General features: G+C 41.4%; 1 protein-coding gene and 1 long non-coding RNA gene across 2 annotated transcripts in view; both read left to right on the top strand.

Annotated features, from left to right (window-relative positions):
- LOC123814638 (nuclear autoantigen Sp-100-like) overlaps nt 1-9,561 on the top strand; it is a 28,390-nt gene extending 18,829 nt beyond the window's left edge. Inside the window, exons 8-9 of the mRNA XM_045832563.1 lie at nt 7,571-7,675; nt 9,500-9,561. Coding sequence (XP_045688519.1) covers nt 7,571-7,675; nt 9,500-9,561 — 167 coding nt within the window. The remainder of the gene's footprint in view (nt 1-7,570; nt 7,676-9,499) is intronic.
- A 7,614-nt stretch (nt 9,562-17,175) lies between these two features.
- Nucleotides 17,176-18,822, top strand: LOC123814641. Its single transcript, XR_006784971.1, has 4 exons — nt 17,176-17,380; nt 18,073-18,178; nt 18,480-18,557; nt 18,780-18,822. It is a non-coding gene; the product is annotated as an uncharacterized LOC123814641 (long non-coding RNA).
- The last annotated feature ends 3,851 nt before the right edge of the window (nt 18,823-22,673 follow it).

The raw sequence follows: 22,673 nt of genomic DNA, 5'->3' as shown, positions 1-22,673 counted from the left end.
GATCTTAATGGGAACACCTGTACTTTTTGCATATTGAGTATGATGTTGGCAGTGGGTTTTTTATATATGACCTTTATTATGTTTAGGTATGTTCCTTCTATTCCCACTTTGCTGAGAGTTTTATCACAAATGGATGTTGTTTTATCAAATACTTTTTCTGTGTCCATTGATATGATCATGTGGTTTTTATCCTTCATTTTTTTATTGATTTATGAATGTTGTACCAACATTGCCTTCCAAGAATAAATGCTACTTAGTCATGGTGTTTGGTCTTTTTGACTTATTGCTGAATGTGGTTTGCTAATATATTGTTGACAATTTTAGTGTCTATGTTCATCATGGATGTTAGCCTATAATTTTCTTTTTTATAGTGTCTTTCTCTGGTTTTACAATTAGGATAATGCTGGCCTCGTAAGCTGAGCTTGGGAGGCTTCCCTCCTCTTTAACTTTTTGAAAGAGTTTGAGAAGAAGAGGTCTTCTTTCTCAATTCTTTTTGTAATTGTTCTTTCTGAATTGTTTTGTAAAAATCACCTATGGAGCCATCCAGTTCAGGGCTTCTGCTTTTTGCAAATTTTTATTACTGTTTCAATATCACTAGATGCAATCTGTCTGTTCAGATTTTCTGATTCTTCCTGACTTGATTTTGGAAGGTTGTTTGTCTAGGAATTTATCTATTTCATCCCAGCTGTCCAATTGGTTGGCATATGGTTGTTCGTAATATTCTCTTACAATCCTTAGTATTTCTTTGGTGTCAGTTGTTACTCTCCTCTTTCCAATTTCTGATTTTATTTATTTGGGCCCTTTCTCTTTTTTTTCTTGATGAATGTGGTGAAAGGTTTTTCAATCTTGTTTATCTTTTCAACAAACCAGCTCTTGGATCCATTGATCCTTTGTAGTCTTTTTTAGACTCCAGTTTATTTAGTTCTGCTCTGTTTTTTGTTATTTCCTTCCTTCTACTCACTTTAGGCTTTGTTTATTGTACTTTTTCAAGTTCTCTTAAGGGTAAAGTTAGATTGTTTATTCGAGCTTTTTTCTTGTTTTTGTTTGTTTGTTTTGTTTTGTTTTGTTTTGTTTTAGAGAAGTCTGTAATGCTATGAATTTTCCGCTTAGGATTGCTTTCTGCGTGTCTGACATATTTTGCATTGTTGTGTTCTCATTTTCATTTGTTTCAAAGTATCTTGATTTCTTTGTTGATGTCATTGTTGACTCATTCCTTGTTTAGTGTTATTTAGCTTCCATGTCTTTGTTTATTTTTCAGTTTTATTCTTGTGATTGATTTTTAGTTTCATAGCATTATGGTCAGAGAAGATGCTTGATATGATTTCAGTTTTCTGAAATTTATTGACACTTGTTTTGTGTCCTAACATGTGCTTTCTCCTAGAAAACACCCCATGTGCACTTGAAAAGAATGTATACTCTGCTGCTGTGGGGTGAAGTTGTTTAAAGCCACTGTATCTTTGCTGAATTTCTGTCTGGAAGATCGATCCACTGAAGTCAATAGGATGTTAAAATCCCTGACTATGACTGTCTTTCTTTTGCTCTATCCCTTCATGTCCATCAAGATTTGTTTTACATATTCAGGTGCTCCTACATTAGTTGCATAAATATTTATTAAGGTTATATTTTCCTGTTGTATTGTTCCCTTTATGACTATGTAGTTTCTTTCTTTGTCTCTTGCTATAGCCTTAGTTTTAAAGTATTTTTTGGTTCTAAGTATTTCTACCCCAGCTTTTTTTTGCCTTTCCATTTGCATGAAATATCTCTTTCTATCCTATTACTTTTAGTCTGTGTGTATCTTTCTATTTGAGAGATATCTCTTGGTGCCAGCGTATATTAAGTTCTTGTTTCCGCATCCATTTAGCCATCCTATGTCTTTTGGTTGTAGCATTTAAGCCTTTTACATTTAAAATGATTATTGATAGATATGTATTTATTGCCATTTTATTTTTTTAACTAGTTTCCTCTTTTTTTTCTTTTTTCTTAAAGCAAGTTCTTTAACATTTGTTGCAATACTGCTTTGGTGTTCACAAACTCCTTTAGCTTTTTTCTTGTCCGGAAAGCTCTTTATTTCTCCTCCAATTTTAAATTGCTGGATAAAGTAGTCTCATTATAGGTCCTTGTTTTTCATTGCTTGAGTATTTCATGCCAATCCCTTATGGACTGAAATATTTTTGTTAAGAAAACATATGACAGTCTAATGGGAACTTCCTGGCAGGTAAATAATTGCTTTTCTCCAGCAGCTTTTACACTTCTCTCATTGTCTCTAAGCTTTGCCATTTTTAAGTATGTGTGTCTTGGGATGGTCTTCTGGGTTCATCATGTTTGGGACTACCTATGCTTCCTGTTAGTACAGGAAGCATAGTCTCTTTTTCCTTCACCAAGTTAAGGAAGTTTTCGGTCATTATTTCTTCAAATAGATTTTCGATCCCTTGCTCACACTCTTCTCCTTCTTGTATCCCCATGGTGTGGATGTTGTTATATTTCATGTTGCCCCAAAGGTCCCTTAAACTCTCTTTTCATTTATTTTTTTTTCTTTTGCTGCTCTGATTGGGTGTTTTTTTCTGCCTTGCCTTCCAAATCACTGATTCGACACTCTGCTTCATCTAACCTACTATTTATTCCTTCCAGTGTATTATTTATTTCAGATATCAGATTCTTTATTTTTGATTGGCCTTTTTCTGTAGTTTCCATGTCTTTTTTTTTTATGTTGTTGAGTATCCTATAATTGCTAGTTTGAACTTTATGTCTGATACTTTGCTTGCCTTCATTTCATTTTACTCTTATGGAGAATTATTTTGTTCTTTCAATTGGAGCTTGTTTCTTTGCTTCCCTTTTTTGGCTGATTTTTTTGTGTTTGTTTCTATGTATTTGAGAAATCAGTACAGACTCTGTGGTAGACCTGTGTCACACTGTCACATGCTGACTGTGACTGGCACTAGGCAATATGTTTGGAGTTATAAGCGATTTACACATCATGGCTCCTCTGCTGGACCTGGCTGACCCCGAGGACAGCTTTTACCATCATGGGACCTGTGGAATGGTCTACTAAAGTCCCAGATTTCCCAACAATCTGTCTCTTCTTGCAGGCTTTCTGTTAGGGCTTAATCACTGAAGGTGCTTCTATCTGTACTCCTCAGCAGCCCAGCTTAAGCTCCACAGTGTGGGGCAAGAGGGATTCCTGCAGGTGCGGCTATCGCTTCCCTCAGGCTGATGCCTCGTGGAAGGGAGTGCTCTGCCTGAGAAAGATGACTTCTGCAATATGGGGAATGATGCAGCACAGGGTTGCCATAGGCTCACTCTTCAGGTCTCTCTCCAGAGCCACCAAACCCAGACTCTCTTCATGAGGCTCTTGTCCACTCTGTCCTTATTCTGCCAGGACCCAGAGTAAGTGGCTGCAAACAAAATTTTGTGCATTGGCCTGTTAAGAGGCTCTCTGTGTTTCTAGCCATCTCTCCCTAGCACACAGAAACCAGGCCACTTTTCATACCCAGATGTTATTTGGGGCCTTTTCCAGGTCTGGTGCTGTAGTCTTGGTGTGCTGGCCTTGGGGACACCCTCTGGTCACTGAAATATTCCTTTGGAACTCTAGCTGCTGCCTGTGGGAGCCCAGCCAGCCCTCTTACACTGCTGGACTTCCTACCATTCTCATTGTGGTGATGTGTTTTCTTTGCTAAGTCCTTGGTTATAAGGCTTTTCTCCAGCTATTGTTCAGTTGGTTATTCATGATATTTTTCTATAATTTACTTGGAACTCCAATTTGGTCTGAGAAGGAGGTTAGTGTAGATCCCACCTCCTTTGACACCATCTGGGATTCTTTTTCATCAAGTGTTAAACTGGTGGTTCTGCCAGCTATTAGGGAAGTTATGAACTATGGTATTTTATCTGGACTATGACATCTCCAAGAATGTAGATATTAGTAAATTAGGAATGAAAAGTAGATATCTGGAATACCATATGAAGAATTGACTTCATTAAGTCTTTAAAATTTGTTGAAAGTTCTTTTGGAACCTAATGTGTGATCAATATTTGTAAATGTTTTAAGTCCTTTTAAAATAGTATACATTTGAACTATATGTTGGCAAGGGCTTCTCCCTGTATACATATTTTTTTTATGAAACCTACTATTTAAATCTATGGGATCCACAGTAATAAGTCATCCTTGATCCATCAGGCTTGTACTTAGTGATGTATTAAATTTTCCAAATGATTGAATATTTGCCAATTATTTCTTGTACTGTTGTTTTACTTTAAATACTTTGACACTATTTATGGTTGTAATCACTTACTGGATGTCTTCTTTTGTAGTTACAGAGTGTTCCTCTTCATCTTTATTAATGCTTTTTGCCTTCAAATTTCTTTTTTCACAGGGCTAATTCTGTTACATTAACTTTTATGTTTTCTGTTTTTTATCTCTTCATTAAACCTTCTTATGCAGCTTTGTTTTATTCCTCTCATAATGACACAGCTTTTTGTAATCTTCTCTGATAATCCTAATCTTGTAATAGATATGTTTTACTTGTTGCTTTAATTATGATCCCTGACATATGTGAACTAATATATCTATATTCTTGCTAACCACACCTTTTGTGTATTTTTGTGTCTCTTGTATGCTATCTGTTGATTGAGATAGAATTCTACACTTCATTTTTTTTCTGTTTTGGTGTGGAAATTGGAGACAAAACTTCTGTAATCTCTTTAAACATGCCTTAATCTCAAAGAATGTCAAGGAGTTAGCATGGATTCCCTCTAATTAAACACCCCATCTTTATCATTAGGCTATTGTAGTTTTACATTTTGTTGTTCATCTTTTAAATTATAAATTTTGAAACTATTATAATTTTGCAGTCACTATTTACTTCCATGAATCTTTCATCATTTTGTATACTCATCATTGCTTCTTTCTTTGGTGTCACCTTTGGTGTACCTGAAAAAATTGTTCATTGTTTTGGTGAGGGTGTCTAAGGTGGTACACTGCCAAGGGTGGTATGTGCAAATTGACCTTTATTTTGAAATAATTTTTATCAAGATTAAAGATTGTAGGTGAACATTTCTTTCTCCTCAATATACTGATATGATTACTGCATTGTCTTCTAAAATCTATTGTGCGGCTGACAAATATTCTCTTGTATTTTAACTGTCACTTTTTGGTTACTATGCTTTTTTCTTGCCAAAACCTCTTTATCCAACTATTGAATTATACAAATTTAAAATTTACCAAAAACTTGGGAAAATTAACAGTAAACATAGATTCACAATGAACATGTACTGTTCTTGCTCTATCACATTTCTGTCCATTTATCCATTTCTCTATTTATTAAAAAACCATCCTCAATATTGAAACATTTATAAGTAGCAAACAATAGCATACTTCCTTCCAAACACTTTAGCATGTATATTATATTAACTAGACTTCAATATTTGTATTTATTTTGTTTTTTCTGATAATATTTACAATGAGATGTACAAGTATTAAGTACATCATTCTGTCAGTTCAGATTAAATTACTCTCTTCTAAAATGCAAATCTTTATCAAGAGATGGAATGTGACCATCACCTTGGAACTTAAAAAAAACCTCCTCTGAAGAGAGAAGGGAGGCTTTATTATCCTGAGATATTTCTAAGGAGGGAGATATTCTCTGTTTTATATTGGTTGGGAAACAAATTTGCCTTCTGACCTGGAGGGCTACATTAACTCTGGCTTCTAGAACTATTTGTATTCACACATCCTTGAAAAAGATACTCTGGGGCATGTGGCAACCCATGGAGAGTTGCCTCCCAACAAAGTGACCTGACACAGCAGATCCTGGCGGTCTCCCCATGAGGATACCACTCCACCAGCCAGGACGATTACTGGGACCACTGGAGTCTAGGACCAAATTCATTCAATTGGTCTCCTTCAGTATTAAACAAATTTCCTAAACCACAATTGTTTAAGTCTCCCATAATCATCCCTTACAGTTGAAGTCACCGTGTTTGCATGAGAGACAAATGAAGGCCTGGCTTTCACACAAGAGGTACAATCCCAAGGACACACACAGTGGCCCTGAAAAAGAGGCATTTACAGTTGTTGAGGTTCCTAAGGGGAATATAGCAGCCAGGATTTGGAAAGTTCTGTTCATTGCTGATGGGGTTTGGAAAGAGGTTGGGACAGGACAGTCTCTCCAAACTGACCTCTTTGGCCATGATGTTCATATAGCATTTGTCACCACCACATCCCACCACTGAACAACTGAGAATCAGTGCGGGGACATTGTCCAGAGACACTCTGCATGAGACGAACAGATATTGGCACCAGCCCCTGATTAATCGTATCTGGTGCTGAGTGGCAGACTCAGCACCCAAGTGGTGGAAGACCTGGGCAAGGTGGTTTCTTTCTAGAAAGAATACTCAGAGCAGCTCTGGAAGACAGATATCATTAATACCTCTCCACCTCCCATACATCCTAGGTGTTTCCTCCTCAGGTGCCTGGATCTTTGCTCTTCCTTCACTGTTACAAAATGGTACAAAATGTGTACCATTTTAATGACTGCAATTTCCTCTTTCTTTCTAATAATCTCCTATTGTCACTCAGACTTTTCATCAAGAAGAATCAGATACAAGCCTGGCAAAAGCATTTCCGAAAAAATAAAATCAAAATTAAATCTGAATCACCTGGGAACTCTGAAAACTGCACCCTGCAGGCTGGTTGGGCAAAGTATGAGGCATCATTCCCAGTAAGAGTCTGAACAGAATCCAGAATTGTCAGAGTCAGCCTTTATAATAACAATGATCCCCCATCACTTTTGTTTTGGTCACAACTTATCCCCCATTTCTGTCTTCCTTGGTGAGGGATGCCTTTAGTGTCCAAAGAACCCTAACAGATAAGGGTGTGGATAGGAGGAGACAAGATCACAAAATTAGATGATCAGAGAAATGGGTTTATCTTCTGATAAAGGGCACACCATTGTCAGACTGCAAATGGTCCAGCCAACCATGCAATTTGCAGATTGCTCTAGAGCTTCCTGGGCTCCCCTTTCAGCTTTGGAGAAGGCTGATGTGGGGGGAGAAATGAGGCAAAGCAGTGAACACAAACAGCAGGCAGACACCATCTCCATTAGGTCACCCCATCACTGTCCCCTCTGCTCCAGAGTCAGAGCTCACACAGGAAGAGACAGGTACAGTCTGGGACTTTGCCTCCAGTGACCTATGACCTATGTGCAGGGAAGTAGCCCAGCTGCAGAGCTCCCTTCTACCAGGACAGCAGCTGTATGTACCACTGTCACGTAAGTATCAGGGGGCTGACTGCATGGGGAGCTAAGACAGTTGCACTGACTCCTGCTGTCTCTGCTAAAACATTCTGATTGTGGGGGGGTCTGAGAGGTGAAATCAAAGTAGACATTCTGTGGTTGTGTATCTGAAACCACAATGCCAATGAAAGAAATGTCACTGAAAGAAAGACTCTGAAACTGCAGATTTGTGGAATAAAGTTCCCCAGGTACCTCTATGACTTTATAGAAACAACAACTACATGACAGGAAGTTTTCCATGTGCAATTGTAAAATGAGACAGAATGAAGTATCTTCTCTTTCAGGGACAGGAGAGCAGCCAGGTGTGCCTGTGGATTTTCAAGATGAAATACTTCCTGTGAATTGTGGAGAGAAGAAGGGGCTGTTAATTAAGAGGAAATTGGAACGAGGTAGGTTTCAGGGTTTATTTTAATTTGCAGCCCCTCTGTGAAGGAATCACATGCAGTAATATAATTACCCATGTCAATTTCCTGTCATTCAAGGAACTGAGGCCCCATGTGGCTTGAAAGAAGAAGGAAGGGATCCCTAAGATGATGTTTTTGCACTTTAAGCAGTGCTGCATATCAAGTGCTCACCCCCACGTGGAAGTGCCCGTGAGGATGCCCAAAGACAAGTGCAGGAATGTCAGTCTCTGGGTGGAAAATATTGCACATTTTACTTTGAGTCAGATATAACAGGGAAGAGGTCCTCAGCCTCCACGTTCACGTCCTGTATCCCACCTGGATAATCACCACCAGGACAGGGTGTTAGATGCAGTGAGGAGACAACAGAGTTTAGAGTCAGAAAACCTGATCCCAGCCTCAGCTCTGCTGAGAGACAGTGTGAAGACTGGGACCTTCTGGAGCCTGAAACTTCCCATCTAAGAAATGGAAAATAATTACAAGCCTGCCTCCTGCTGTGACTTTGAGATTTTGTTTACAGATGAATGTAAAGGGTTTTGTGATTTTAACATTATAAAAGTTTTTTACTGATTGTATAGATGATGAACTTCATATCAGATTATTTTTTAATATGGCTATGAGAACACTAATATAAATAAATGTTTGTATCATAACACTTTTGAAACAGCTTCCCTGCGATATAACACACACATGTATAATTCACCATTTAGAGTATAGATTTTACTGATATTTTTATTTTGTTCATTCACAAGACTATAAAACCAACTTCACAATCTAATTTTAGAACATTTAGTCCCCACCAAAGGAAACCCGATGCCTTTCAGCTGTCAGTGCCCTTTCCCACCCAGGCTCATCGCCCACCCTAAGCACTGATTAATCTGTGTTCTGACCTATAAATGGACCTATTTAAGCATTTTATGTCAGTTGACTCACATAACATCTGCCTTTCTGTCACTGGTTCCTTCACTTAGCATGAAGTTTCAAGGTTCATACACACAGTACCATGTATTATACTTCTTTCTTTTTATTGTCCTGTGTGAGCCATAATATGGATATGCAGTATTGCATTTAGCCTTCAGTTAGGGTTTTCTCATTCTTTAGCTATCATGAATAATACTGTTTCACGTAAAGTTTTTTTGTGAACACATTTTTAAAATTCTTTTTTAGTATATACCCTGGAGTGGAATTACAGAATTATATGGTAATTCTCTGTTGATATTATTGAGAAAAAAACAAACAATTTTTAAAGGTATTGCACCAGTTTAATTCTCATCAACAAAATCTGAGGGTTCCAATTTTTCTGCATTCTCACCAACACTTGTTATTGTCTTTTTGCAGTGGCCACCCTAGTGCTTAGACTGTAGAATTTGATTGTGGTTTAATTTCCTTTTATCTAATGATAATGTCATGAAGTATATGAATATCTTTTACATTATCAGTTAAACTTTCTACTGATTAATATTTCACAATTATTTTAGTATCAGCTACCCATGATTTCAAAGATGGAAACATATCTGCTCAATAATGATGGTAAAGTCAAAGAAAATTGTTGTAATACAGGACATGGATGTTGCCTTAGTGCCATTGTGAGCTGCAGGTCCCCTATTGAGATTTTAATTGAAAGCAGCAAGTCACCTTGGAGGGAATTTACAGGCTGTGTTTAGGGGTCCTGAAGCATGAAAGGGGAGATCAAAAGCTCCTGCTATTGATCTTGAACCCAGATGGGTGACATCAGATCCAAGGTGGTGGGAGGCCAACCTCTGAGCACTGAGGACAAAGAGGGATTAGGATCAAAGTACCCTGGTCTTACAGGAGCCACAAGGAAGTGCATAAGAACTGAAGATGGAAACTGGTTCACCCCCCAAGGAGTTTGAAATCAGAGGAGGCTACGAAAAAGCAAATAACTGGAGGGACCACCTGACCTGTGGTGGAAAACGCCTAAGACTTCTGATAGAGGTACTTCACTGACGGGGGACAGAAAGTGTGACTTTCTTTGTTGTGGTCAAAGAGGAGGTCACCACTTGTTCACCAAATATATGTTGACTTGTGGATGCAGCCTTGGGGCCCCAGACTTTATCCTTTTCACAGGAAGAGGTGCCCTACACTCATACCTCAGTACAAGGGAACCCATCCATTTGTCAAAGGGGCTCTGTTGGTACGCATGAAGGGGCCTGGAGGAGGGAAAGGTCACTCTGACCCAGGTGCTTGCAGATAACTGTAGGCACTGAAAAAAAGAGGACTGTCTGCAGTCAAACAAATAGGCGGAACACACTCGAGAGAAAGAGTGTTGTAAAACCAGAACCATAATTAACATGATCTGAGTTGATATAGACAGATTATATGAGATACAGCATAATCCATCAATTGTTGGTGTTGGCAGAGAGATTTAATGTCAAGCTAAGGAGTTTAAACTCATAACATACACAGTGCAGAACCAGGGATTCTCCTGAGTTTTGATATGACACCTTTAAAACAGTATCTCAAACAACACAGGGACTTGAACTGACTTCACTGTCTTTCAGCCCAAGAAATGTATAGTCAATCTTCAAGGCTCAGCTCCCATGTCACTCCTGTCTGAATGTTCCCTGGCTGACCTGCCTGGTCACCCCTTCCCTGGGCCCCCTGAACTCTCAAGTAAGGTCCTTCTCACATTGTCTTATTCTTATTTTTCCATGGATTCCTTTTTGTCTTTCTAGACCCCTCTGAGGTTTGTCCTTTATGTGCCCAACATTGTCCAGGTGTCTGACATTCTGTAGGTGTGGGACCCAAGTGTTGGTTGAATAGTCCTGGTGTGAGGAGGCAGGTGTGAGTGGCACTGGTGGGAATGGAGAGGGGGTGAGAGGTGCCTAAGAGATTGTGAAGGAAAACCTCTGAAAAGTTATTTTTAAAAATGCACAAAAGCAAGGGATAAGTTTCCAAAGATGTATTTCTGGGTTCTGTGGATGGACCTAGAAGAACAGGTGAGGAGAGGGAGATGGTTCCTCAATGAGACACCTGGACTTTGAGATGACAGTTGGACATTTGTGCAGAAATATTTATAAGGAGGTGGGAATGCCAGACTCACAAAACTTAAACACAGGCTAAGCATCAACTTGGATCTTTTTTTCTTTCAGCTTGGATTTATCCTTCCACTTCCCACTACAAAAAGGTAATTATTATTTTATTCAAGTTCTCATTACATAACTAATTTTATATGTACTGTATCATTTTTATGGTTTCTCAGTACATAGTTAACATTGTTTCTTTTTCTCCTCTCCAGTGCCTTTATTTATTTATGTATGTACATACATACATACATACAAACGTATTTCGTGTGCCTTCAGTGTTGCTCCTTTGAACATTAGGTTGCATGCAAGGTTATCTGTGGGTTGTAAATCATTTCAGATGGGGATGATGAGGAGCCATCTAAAATAGATCTCATATAGCTGAGTTTTAGCTATACATGTAGATGTTGTAAAGTTGTCAAAGTTGTAAAAGCAAACATGATTATGGAATGCATAAAAACCTTTCTTAACAGGGTATAGGGTCATCTTCAAGTCCATCCCAGATTTTTTTGATAAAGGTTACTATTTCCTTACTTTAATGAAATCTGAAAAGGAAAAAAGTTTGCTCCTCATCATCCAGATGAACCCATCCAGTAGATAGTCTATCTTGGGACAGATACAAAACCATATACTACTTCATGACATAGGAAACTAAGAGCATATTTCTTCTCTGATTATCTACATACTCTTCCATCCTTCAGTAAAATGAACAAATAGACTTACATAATTCTTTCTTAAAGTGGAAATTATTGGCAAATTTTTTCATGAGGATGTTGCTGTTGGGGAGGGAGCTCTTGGGAGGTGGATGTAGCCTGTGTGAGGGGCTGACCTGGAAATTGTTTATTTTGATGCCCCCTTTGGCTCCACCTCAGAGGCTGAGCAGGCTTCCTTTCCATCTGTGAAGGTGGTTTCTCCCTGAGGTGGAAGAAGGTGGAAAAAAGACCATGGAGGCAACAAAAAATATGTAATATGCAGTGTAGATTCAGGACAAAGTGGTACTTTTCACAACATCTGGTATGAATGAGAACTTGAGAAGGAGAAGAAGGGGAAAGGTGCCATCTTGTACTCTTCAGGTAGAAATGGCCACCCAGGACATTCACAGAATTCTACATTAACTTACAGAGAGCTGGCCTCTGGGACTTCATCTAACACTGGGAATGTGAGGTCCAGAACTTTACATTATTTGATGTTCTGGGTCTTTCAAACACCTGGACATTGGGACATTTCACCCACTGTGTTTAGTAAAGAGAAATTACTGTTGGGTCTAGTCAATGACTACTGTAATGTCTCTACCATTCTCTATTGGTATGGAGTTACTTTATCTGGATTACTTGAAGGAGTTAGAAACTTCCAACACACAGGTCCTATCCTTATCTCTGGGTGCAACACTTTGTAGCAATCAGGTTCAATTTTTCATATATTTTCTGTCTTTTGATCAAGAACCAATGTGACTCAAACTGGCAGATCTCAGAATACACTACTACCTTGGTGGGTCCTCTGTATCTCCCAGATTTTCTCTTGTTGGTGGAGACCCTGGTTTCTGGAAATTTCAATATCGATCTTGGCACCACATGACAGCTTCCTGTCGTCAGAGGGCTACCTATACTTTCTGGTGACAACTGCTGTGTGTTGTCATGTAATCTGAAATAATCAGCCAGACCAACCATTTATTATATGCTAATGTTTGCTAAAAAGATAACAAATGTTCTCTTTTCCTAAGTGAAACCATACTCATTTATTTATTCCTTCAACATACAGTTACTGAAGTGCATAGAAATGCCCAGTGTCCATGAAGAAGATAGAAATAATATCCCTGCACTTGAGGATTGTTTCAACTTCAATGATCTATTATGTAACAATAAGTACTGGGGATCAGGGACTCTAGAGTACCCAAGAGACAGGCAGTGACATGATCATTTCTCAGGTCACTTGACAGTGGATCACACTAGTGTGTGACTTCTCTGCCCTGGGTGAGATAAAAGCTGAGGCTGCCTGACGGAAAAGAGGCCATGTCATTCTACTGAAGGTACAAAAGCACTGCAAGTGTAGTGTACTGTGGTTGGTTTCCTGTGAAAAGTCAGATAGGTTCCATCTTGCAATTTGGATGAATGGAGAGGGGTGTGATCTTCTGGAAGAAGAATTGGAATATGGAGGACCTTGAATTTATTTTATCATTAGGGTGGTGGCTTAAAAGAGCTGCAGGTGGTGGTGGATTTCTTCTCTGGGACATGTGCATGGTTCCCAGGACCCTGAATAAGAGATGGTGACCCAGAGGGTCCTGTCATACTGCCAGTAACCAACGGTCTGTGGGGAGGAGAAAACAACTGTTCCAGGAAGAGTAGCCTCACTCCTGTTAATAATAATGTTTCCTAGGATAGATATTACAGGCCAATTCAACAATGACTTACAAGATTCTCATGCATTAATAACCACAGTGGCTCAGGCTAAATCTCAATTTAGGCTGTACTAGAGTCACCTTTGGAAAATGACATTACCTGAATCCCACTCTAAACAAAAATGTTGATTTAAGTGTTCTGAATTATGACTTAAACATTAGAATTGTTAAATAGTCTCCAGATGCTTTTCATACATAAGCTACTCGTTATATGATTTAAGGAGAGTGCCAATGCCTAAGCCCCACCCAGATCAATTGATCAGAATTTCAGACATTGGAACCAGGACGTTATTACTTTACATGCTCTCCTATGACAATTCAAGTGTGCAGATGGGCTGAGAAAGAAAGAGCCAAAGGGATAAGAGTCTGGTCTTGATTAAAAGATTGGGGGTGCAAGATTCTTATGTACTGGTTATGTTTGTTATTTCCTTGTCCTTCTGGGAAGAGGGTTGCCACTTTCTGGAGAGTGAGAAGGACTGTGAGTCCCTACAGTGGAGAGAAGGAAATTGTCTCAGGCCTCCATGATGGAGCAGTCTCAGTCTCCATTGTGCATGTGATTCAAGATTCTCCCCAGAACATGGAATGGAAGCTCTTGACAAGATGTCCCTTGGTGACGCATGTACCGGCTCACAGTGTCTGCGGTGTTTGGATGAGATACGAGACAAATTCACATGGACTCCCAAGTTCTGTGGAGGAAAAGGGATGGGATGGCTACTCTCTCAAGGGGGAGAGCGTGCCAAGCCTTGCCTTGACGAGATTTTATTGGGTTCAATTTATACAAGAATACAGGTAAGGTTCATTAATCATTGTCAGGCAGTAAGGATCAAACAACAAATAGCATACAAAGATCTTCAAGGGTTTATTCTGAGTCAGGGTCTGTTAGCTAAAGGGCTACAAAACTTTGGGGAACAAAACCATTTCCTGCCTAGACAAGTATCATTTAATTGAGAACATTCTTAGCAAAGCAGGTTTCACAGGATTTTATGTATTTTTTTTTATTTTAATCATTGTTCAAGTACAGTTTTCTCCCTTTTACTCCCATTCCAGCCCACCCACCGAACCCTCCCCACTTCCTCCCATTGGATTTTATGTATTCTTTCTTAGGCTTGCTCACCTGCCCTTTCCAGCATAGGGTGGCACCACCCTGTCTCATTGTTTCAGGCATAAGTCAACCAGGGGCAAGTGAGGCAGCCAAGAGATTAGGAGTCTTCTCACAGACAGAATGAGGACTCAGGCTATGTCAAAGCCGAAGGGTAAGGGTCCATCACCAGCTTTTGCTATAGCCCCCCAAGTCCTTCCTTGGGTTCTCCCCATGATAGTGCCTGTCTTAGGTCGTTGCCCCCTTGGGAAATCTTACCCGTCATTGCCTAACCCACCAAGCATTGGGCGCCAGGCAGGGTAAAGAAAAAGGAGCAGAAGCAGGGCCCCTCCCAGGGAGATAAGCTTTGTCTCCTTAGTGGCTTATGGTCTGAAAGGTCACTCACTCAGCCTTAGCCATGGGGTGCTTACAGCTTCTGAAACCAGGCAGGGTAGTTCCCAACATCCTTGGTTCTTGCACTTTCTCATATATGGACATATTTTAAATTAAAAGAAATGACCAAAGTCCTGATTCCCCCCAAGTGAAGACTATTTATCCCAAATCCCTAAACAAGATTCAAAATACATCTTAGTGGCTTTTTATCTTTATTACTTCCTACATTAAGAGAAATAACATGGCTGTGTACCAAATTACTCTTACTCTGCCCATTGGCTTCAAGAAGGACCTTTCTGTTCTTTGTGTACTGTGGTTGTTTGGTTCATTAGGGTCTCAGCATCCCTGTTTGCCATGGACCCTGCAGAGACAATGGAACCAACACTGGAAGCTTAAAAATTACTGTGAGAAGGAGTGGGGAGTTTTTATTTGCAATAAGAAAAAGTGTATAGACCCAGGTTGGATTCTCAGGTTTTCTGTGGAAGTTGTAGTTTTATGAAATGGAAGCATCAAGAAAGAACAGGTAGTGGATGTGGGGACAAGAGAATACATTCAGTTTTGACTGCATGAGTTTGGGGGTGTGATCCAAGGGCCCAGGAGAAGATGCTGGGTGAACACAGGGATGTGCACAAAGGCAGGAGACAGGCTGGACAGCTGGGAGCTGGCGACATAGCAATAGAACTGCAGCTTTGAAAGTGATTGGATCATCTGGGGCCATTCAAATGGCCAATGATTGGAACCTGAGGGATTCTGTGTAAATGTTGGAGGAGGACAAGGATGGCAAGGGAAAGTGATACAGCAGTGAGTCTGAGGGAGTAATCCCAGGAGAAAAATGGCACAGAATGCATGTGTTTCGAGAAAGCAGAAGTAGTCAAAGTACACAAGGGTGGAAGTTGTCATCCTTGCCTCCTCCTGTTCCTCAACAGCCCACTTCCCTCCACCCAGCACTCATCAATGTGGGGGCCAGTCTCCAAACCAATCACATTTATGTCACCTCAGATGGTCACAGAAGGGGAGGAATTTCTCCACCCTGGGATAGATAGGATGTTTCTATCTGGGATAGAATAACCCTCCAGTGATTCTCAAACTACCTGGGTTTTCTCAGAAGGCAGAACCAAGAAAGCAAAAGAGGCTCGTATCATTCCTGATTGATCCACACTCATATGTAAATACTGACTTTCATTTTAAAAACATACAACAAAGTGTTTTGTTGTTGTTGTTGTAATCACCTCCTGTTCATCCTATTGATGAGGGTGGGATGTCCACCAGACATTTGAGAGATGGGAAGTAATGGCATCTGTCACTGCACAGATGGGTTGACCGGTGTTATTAGTCATGTCTACTCCCAGACCAAGGAAGAAGGGCAGAGCCAGACCCACAGGCCTCACTAAGGTTTCCCTGCATAGCTGAGTAGACAACCAGGGGCTGGGAGGGTGAGGGGGGATCCCATGTTTCCATAGGAGGCTGTGGCTGGTCTATGTGAAAAAATTCCATGGCTGACAGAGAACTGAAACCTGATGTTCCAACATGGGCAGGTCAGTGGTAGTCCCTTAACAAGGAGCATTATTTAGCTGTGGGACCCTGTCCAGGACAGCAGGGTGGGTAGAGGCACATGCACACAGGCCCTCTAAGACCATCTCAATGTTACCAGATGTCACAGCAGCACCTGACAGTGAGCTTTAATATTAGTCCTTACACTGTGCTTCCTTCATTAAGAAAGAGCTCAGCCACAGGCCAGGTCTTTGCCATGAACCCACGTGTTTGTATATAATACAGTGTATCTTCATATCTGCTCTGTAAATTTAATTGGGTTTAATGGGAAGGAGTTGTACTACAAGACTTGGATGCAAATGCTGTCAAATTTTATCTTCTCCAAATAAAATGAAATGTAGTTATTTATATTGAGACAGGTAACACTACAGTTTTAGTTGAGTACTTTAGTGGGGGAAAGAAGACCTTCACATTGTTTATGCAACAATGCAATTGTTACTGCCTGGCCACAGAGAGATGGAGCCTCCACACCTTACATGCCAAGCTGAGTCATGGGGCATCTTCCTCAGGCTTTTAGAGCCAAAGGCCTCCATCCTCCCAGGTACCACCTGGCCATGTGTCATGGTCTTTCCAACCCAAAGGCAGTGCCACAGGCCCTGGGTCCCTCTGGGCAGTGAATCTACAGTCCAGGAAGCCCTAACAGGCCATTCAACTCATGGAAGCCGACAGCCAAGAATACAGGATGCAGTGCTTTCTCAAATGTTTATTCCATCTTATTAGTTTCTCAACATACCCCTTTTTCCAACAGTAATGTTAGTCACTGTGGTGTAAGCAAATGGATTTAACACTTTATTTCAGAACCTCGTTCTATCTGCAAGGTAATGAGATGATTCAGATTCTTATGAAATCATCCTCTTGTTTTGTTGCCTGTGGTTCTGTGTTAGGATCTCTGGTTTAACAGAAAAAAACGTCTCCAGTCTGGTCACAAAAGCTTCTCTTGAACTTCACAGCAGAACAAGAATCTTTCTTCTGAAACCCCCATTTTGTGCTCTCCTTCACAGCTCAGTGAAACACAGAGGAGTCCCTGAAGGTTCGCACAAAGGCCATGAGTCCTAGATTCCCACAGTGCTGGTTGTCAGAAGCTCATGGGGATGTGGTCATTGTTTTATCTTCTAGGTGGAAAACTCAGGCAAATGTGTAATCTGCCAGGATGGAGGAAAGCTCGTTGGCTGTGGTACTTGTCCCAGAGTCTTTCATGAGGGCTGTCACCTCCCACCTGTGGAGACTAGAAGGTTTGTGAGATGCAGACCCCTTCTCTCATTTTATAGACCCTTCTTCCTGCAATGCTCACTCCCCCCTGCGGGATTCTTCCTTGTGTCCTGATGGGGACAGAGCTGGGCTGGAGGTACAGGGGTCAGCAGTATGATCCCAGGAGCTGTTGAAAGATGCTGGCAGCAGGAGGGAAACATTCTCTAGCCTCTGGGAGGCTGAGGCCAATGGCTGGGTCCTTTGCCTTCATAATGTCACTGTCCTTTCCAGAACTCTCCCAGCACAGACCCCTTTTTTACAGAAGTGGAAATGCCAGCTCTTTGTGTTTTGTGTTTATTTAGAAAAGGAAGGATACATGGTCTGGTTTCCTCATTGTGCATGTTCTCAACAGGCTAATGGAAGCCTGAGGCCTCCAGGAGTTAGGGCACAGTTTCAAGCACTCTGGTCTGGTGGGTAGTGTTCCTGGTGCTCTCAGCCGCTCAGATGGGGAAAGGAGAACCCACCACTCACCCTGACACTACCCTCCATCCACTTACCCTCTATGACTACCCTCTATGGGAGGAGGGTCATCACATAAAAAATTGTAGAGAGCCTGAGAAGTGTATCCATCCTTCTTGTTTGCCTACTGGCCATTCGTGAAAGGAGAACAGTGGTAGCCATAGTGATAGTGACAGTTTCTGGTCCTTTCCTTGCTCATTTATATCTGACATCTCAGGAATGCTTGGAAGTGCACATACTGCACAATAGGAAATCCTCCAAGCCAGCAACATGACAGTGAATCTGAAGTCCTGGTGAAGGTTATGGGGTCTGAAGAGAAGCTGGTAAGTTGAATTTGAACCTTAAGCATTCTCCTTTCTCCTCACATGTAAGAAGTCCATCAATCACAGGTTGAGGGGGTGGATGCCAAGTGGTACCTAGTTTTCTGATAGCACCTCAACCATGCTGCAAACTCACCAGACCTGTTTGCAGGAAAATACTCAGCCATTACCTGTTAGTGTCCAAGAGCAATACCAGTTTGGGGAAACTTCCAGAAGACTGGGGTAGGCATGCGTGTGTCTGGACATGCCTATGGGCTCATTCTCTCCAAGCTCTTTTTTAATTCACTGCCTTTTTCTTTTGCAGAAATGTGCGTTCCTCCTCTTAAATGTCTATGGCCCTTTAGAGAGCAAAGTTTTCCCAAATATTCCACATGAAAATTATGTGAGTAACAACAACAAATCATCAATACAGGCTACCATAATGTTATCTGACCTTGACACGGGTTCTTGTGGGATTTGTGATCTGAAGTCCCCGGGAGAGAAAACATGAGCTGCCTGTATCTTCACCTTGGATTTCTGCTGGATTTGATGGGAATATTTCATAGTGCAATAGGCAGCCATTGCACTATGTCAGTAACTCTCTTATTGATATATTTCTCACCAGGTTGAAGAGGCTTCTCGATGTCTAAAGAAACTTAGGAAGTTGGGACTGAAATCAAGGAGAAACTAAATAAGGGAGACTACCCCCGTGTGGGATATTTTGTGCTGGCCATGAATGAATTCTTTACTATCCCCAGTGTAAGTGGCTCCCCTGTTTCCATTTCATTTTCCTCCCATTAAGTCACTCTGCCTTCATTTCCTGGTGCTGGGAAATTTTAGAGTTTCTCTCATCGTATGAAAGGCCATATAAGCAAGGGTTCAGGAAGTGAGTAAGTTTTAAAATTCAGGATTTATGCTCACCAGGGAGAGTAACAGTTAGTCAGAAGGTTTCTCTGTAACCAGAACCCCAGTCCCTGAGGGTTCATTCCCCTCTGAAACGGTGTCACGTGCGCACAGAGAACAGTCACTTCCTTCTGCTCCAAACCTAAGGAGAGAATTTTGCCCTAAAGTCATTCTGTTGTTCTTGCCTCTCCCCAAATATACTCACTCAGAACTCTCAGGGATCCCAAACTGCAGAGTCCTTTGCATGTGAATGGACTATATACTTAACAGGGGACTCAAGAGGGGAATAGAAGTGACAAGGTGAAAGGAAGGTTACTGGTTGTACATAGACATCTGTGATATTTGATTGTTACTAAGATCTTAGATTACTTTTCTAATTCTCACTGAAAGAGACAACCCAAACCTAATGAGTAAGAGTCCTCCAGTGTAGTAATGATTTCCCATTTCTGTCTAGTCAGCTAGAAGTAATCATGTTCTTAGGAAACAAGTTACTCTTAGATGCATGTGTTTTTAGACTTAACCTGGTTAAGAGTCCCTGTCATTGTCAGTTGCAAGGTATCTAAGGACACTGATAATGAGTGCTATTATCTTTGTTTTTTTTTTCTAGTGCAATGATGCAGAATTCACTAAGGATGATTTTAAGAAGACTTTCAAAAAACAGTTTGCTATTCAGGAGACAAATTAGAACAGTGCACTGATGTAGTTGATGCTGTTCGCATCCTGAAAAGTCCTACTTTCAGGCAGATTTCTTTTTTTTCTTCCATTGTTGTTCAAGTACAGTTTTCTTCCTTGCCCTCACCCCTTTCCACCACCCCAGCTCCCCCACCTCCTTCCCCTGGTTCCACCCTGCCTTGTTATTGTCCATGTGTCCTTTATAGTTGTTCCTGTAAAACCTTCACCCTTTTCTCCCATTATCCCTTCCCCTGTCCCTTCTGATCACTGTCAGCCTGTTCTCAATTTCAGTGCGTTTGGTTATATTTTGCTTGCTTGTTCCTTTTGTTGATTAGGTTCCAATTAAAGGTGAGATCATACGGTATTTGTCTTTCACCATCAGGCAGATTTCTTATGCCCTGGCAACTATGTGGGTTGGCTGCCATGCCACCACCTCTCCCCAGGGTATTGCTTTGGGCAAATGAAGCCATAATCACCTGAAAGTTACATCTCTTTGGCCTGGGGGTTGGTCCCCATCCCCAAAGATGAACCAACTATGTGCAGTGATTGTGTTCCCATGCCCCCAGGGATTCAGGCTAGAGCTATTGTCCCGCTGAGAGCACATCCTTACTTAGCTTTCCCCTCCATGGTATCCAGCTTCCCTTACCCTCTTCCTCCCAAGAGAATTCTCACAATAAATTACTTATTCAAGAGACTTTATCTCAGGCTTTGCTTTTAGGGAACCCACCTTAACATAATGGTCTTAGCAAGCCAGTCCTAGGCATGGACTAGGCCAATACTTGCCCCATAGTCTGTGGATGGAAATGAGGGCAGTTCTTACAAGAAAGGAGTGTGCAGATTGTACACAGTAATAATTCCCTGAGTTCTCCAGCAAGGAGACCTATGGCAAATTATTCAAATAGCCAAATGCATGATAAAGAAAATACACAGAAATATTAAGAGTTTTTAATAGAGTGTCTCAGTTGATATCTAGGAGCCCAAAACATCATAACGGCCCCTGTTAGAAGACATTTATGAAAGTAAGGTGATGTCCATCTAACAGTGAGTCCACTCAATCCATGGAACCACCCAGCAGTCATCTCCCACGATTTCAAATGTATAATAAGGACACACATAGCAGTTGGCCAACCTGGTTTTTTACCCTATCATTTCTTAACCTAGGAAATAACAACTGTCCAAGGGAAGGCCAGATGGAAGGCTCTGAAACGGAAGTATTCTTTGGTGAAAATAGTAAGTTGAAGGCAATATCGTACCCCCTGGAAAAGGAGGGAATGATATAGGTTGGTGCCACCTGCAAAGATTTAAGGAGGCAAAGGTTGTAATCCCCATTCCATGTCCATGTGATTCAGCAGTCTGGCTTAAGCAAAAAGCTAGGTGATTTCTCGCTACTAGATGACTAATAGAAATGTGAGCAAAGGGGGAGCCTTTTAGCACCCAGAACTCAGGACTGGGTGGACTGCATCCTGCTTGTAGAAGTCCTTTAAGACAGAGCCCAATGACTGGTCTGCTCTTCTGCTCTTCAAAGCTACTCATACTGTAGCAGGAAAAGAAACCCCCCATGAAAAAGTTTCTATGCTCTGTAACACTTGCAAATAGGTAAGGAGCCGTCACCAAGGCAATGGCCAGTCATCTCAAGGTCATACACTAACTCCCATGATAAGCTCCTGTGCTCTGTAGCTTCTGCAAATTTTTCCTCCTGCATTTTGCTCCTTTGTCTCCCATATGAGGTAACTAGACCTAACTTCTGCATTTAGCTTCTGTAACTTTGCTTCACCACATAGGCAGGAAGCCTGGGACTATTTAAACCGCAGGAAAATAAAAATCGGGGCTCAGGATTTTGGGAAATTAACACCTCCCCCTTGAGCCCATGTGCATAATAAAGTTTGTGCTTCATTATCTCCCTAAGTGTGAAAGTGATTTTCTGCAACAATACCATCTGACCAGAGAGCTCAGTTGGCAGTTTTACCTGAATTGGGTCCCTAGTCACACTGTACCAACCATAGAGCCCATTCTACTACCCAGGCCAATCAGAGAAGCATATTTGCAGGCCCACTCAACTGTTGAGTATAGTTCTAGTCCTGGCCATTTTGAAGGCTTTGCCAGAGAACCCTGGCAGCCTTGACAGCAAGCCTATGGTTCAGCTGATATGTGGAGCCAGGTCTATAATTCTTTCTAGCAAGACAGCCCAGGCTATGACCCTGTCCAATTGACTAACACAGACTGTGGCCTCACCCATTCATGGAGCTAGTCAATGAGCCCACACAATCATAGAGCACAGTTTGTAACCCATCCAATGAGGGAGACAGGAGAGTGATTCTGCCCACCTGTGTAACAGTCTCTATCCCCACCCAACTGTAGGATGGAGCTGGAGGCCTCTCCCAACTAGAAAATCTTGCCAATAACCACATCCAATAGCAGAGCACCGCTAGCAATTTATGGTAACTTATTTTGTAGCCCAGCCTGTAACCTGGCCAACTTCAGGAAACACCCATTGGCCTCACCAGATCTCAGATCACATTTCAACACCCACTATGACTATGAAGCTCTCCTTGTTGCCTCAACTGAACATGAAATCCAGCTAGAGGCACCATCAAGCTAGGGAACATGGTCTGAAACTCCACCCACACAGGAGCCATTGTAAAGCCCAGCTTGTAATCCCGACCATTTTCAGAGTCCTACAAGGCACTACCATACCATGAAACAATCTGAAACGTCACCCAAATATAGGTGATTGCTAAGCCCATCTAGCCTCAGAGCACAGCTAGCAGCCTGACTTGATCAGGGGAGCCCAATCAGCAGAGCCACCAAAACACAGTTCAGCCAGCTTCCAGTCACCACCTTCAGAGCACAGGCAATGGCCTTCCCAACAAAGACCCTGATAACTTTCCCCACCTCCCTATGGATCTTATCATCTCCCTGTCCTGTGTTCCAAACTGAGCTGACT

The sequence above is a fragment of the Phyllostomus hastatus genome, unplaced genomic scaffold (assembly GCF_019186645.2).
Source record: "Phyllostomus hastatus isolate PE091 unplaced genomic scaffold, TTU_PhHast_1.1 phas_contig_1633, whole genome shotgun sequence".
Taxonomy (NCBI): Eukaryota; Metazoa; Chordata; class Mammalia; order Chiroptera; family Phyllostomidae; genus Phyllostomus; species Phyllostomus hastatus.
This window is presented reverse-complemented; position numbering and strand designations above follow the sequence as displayed.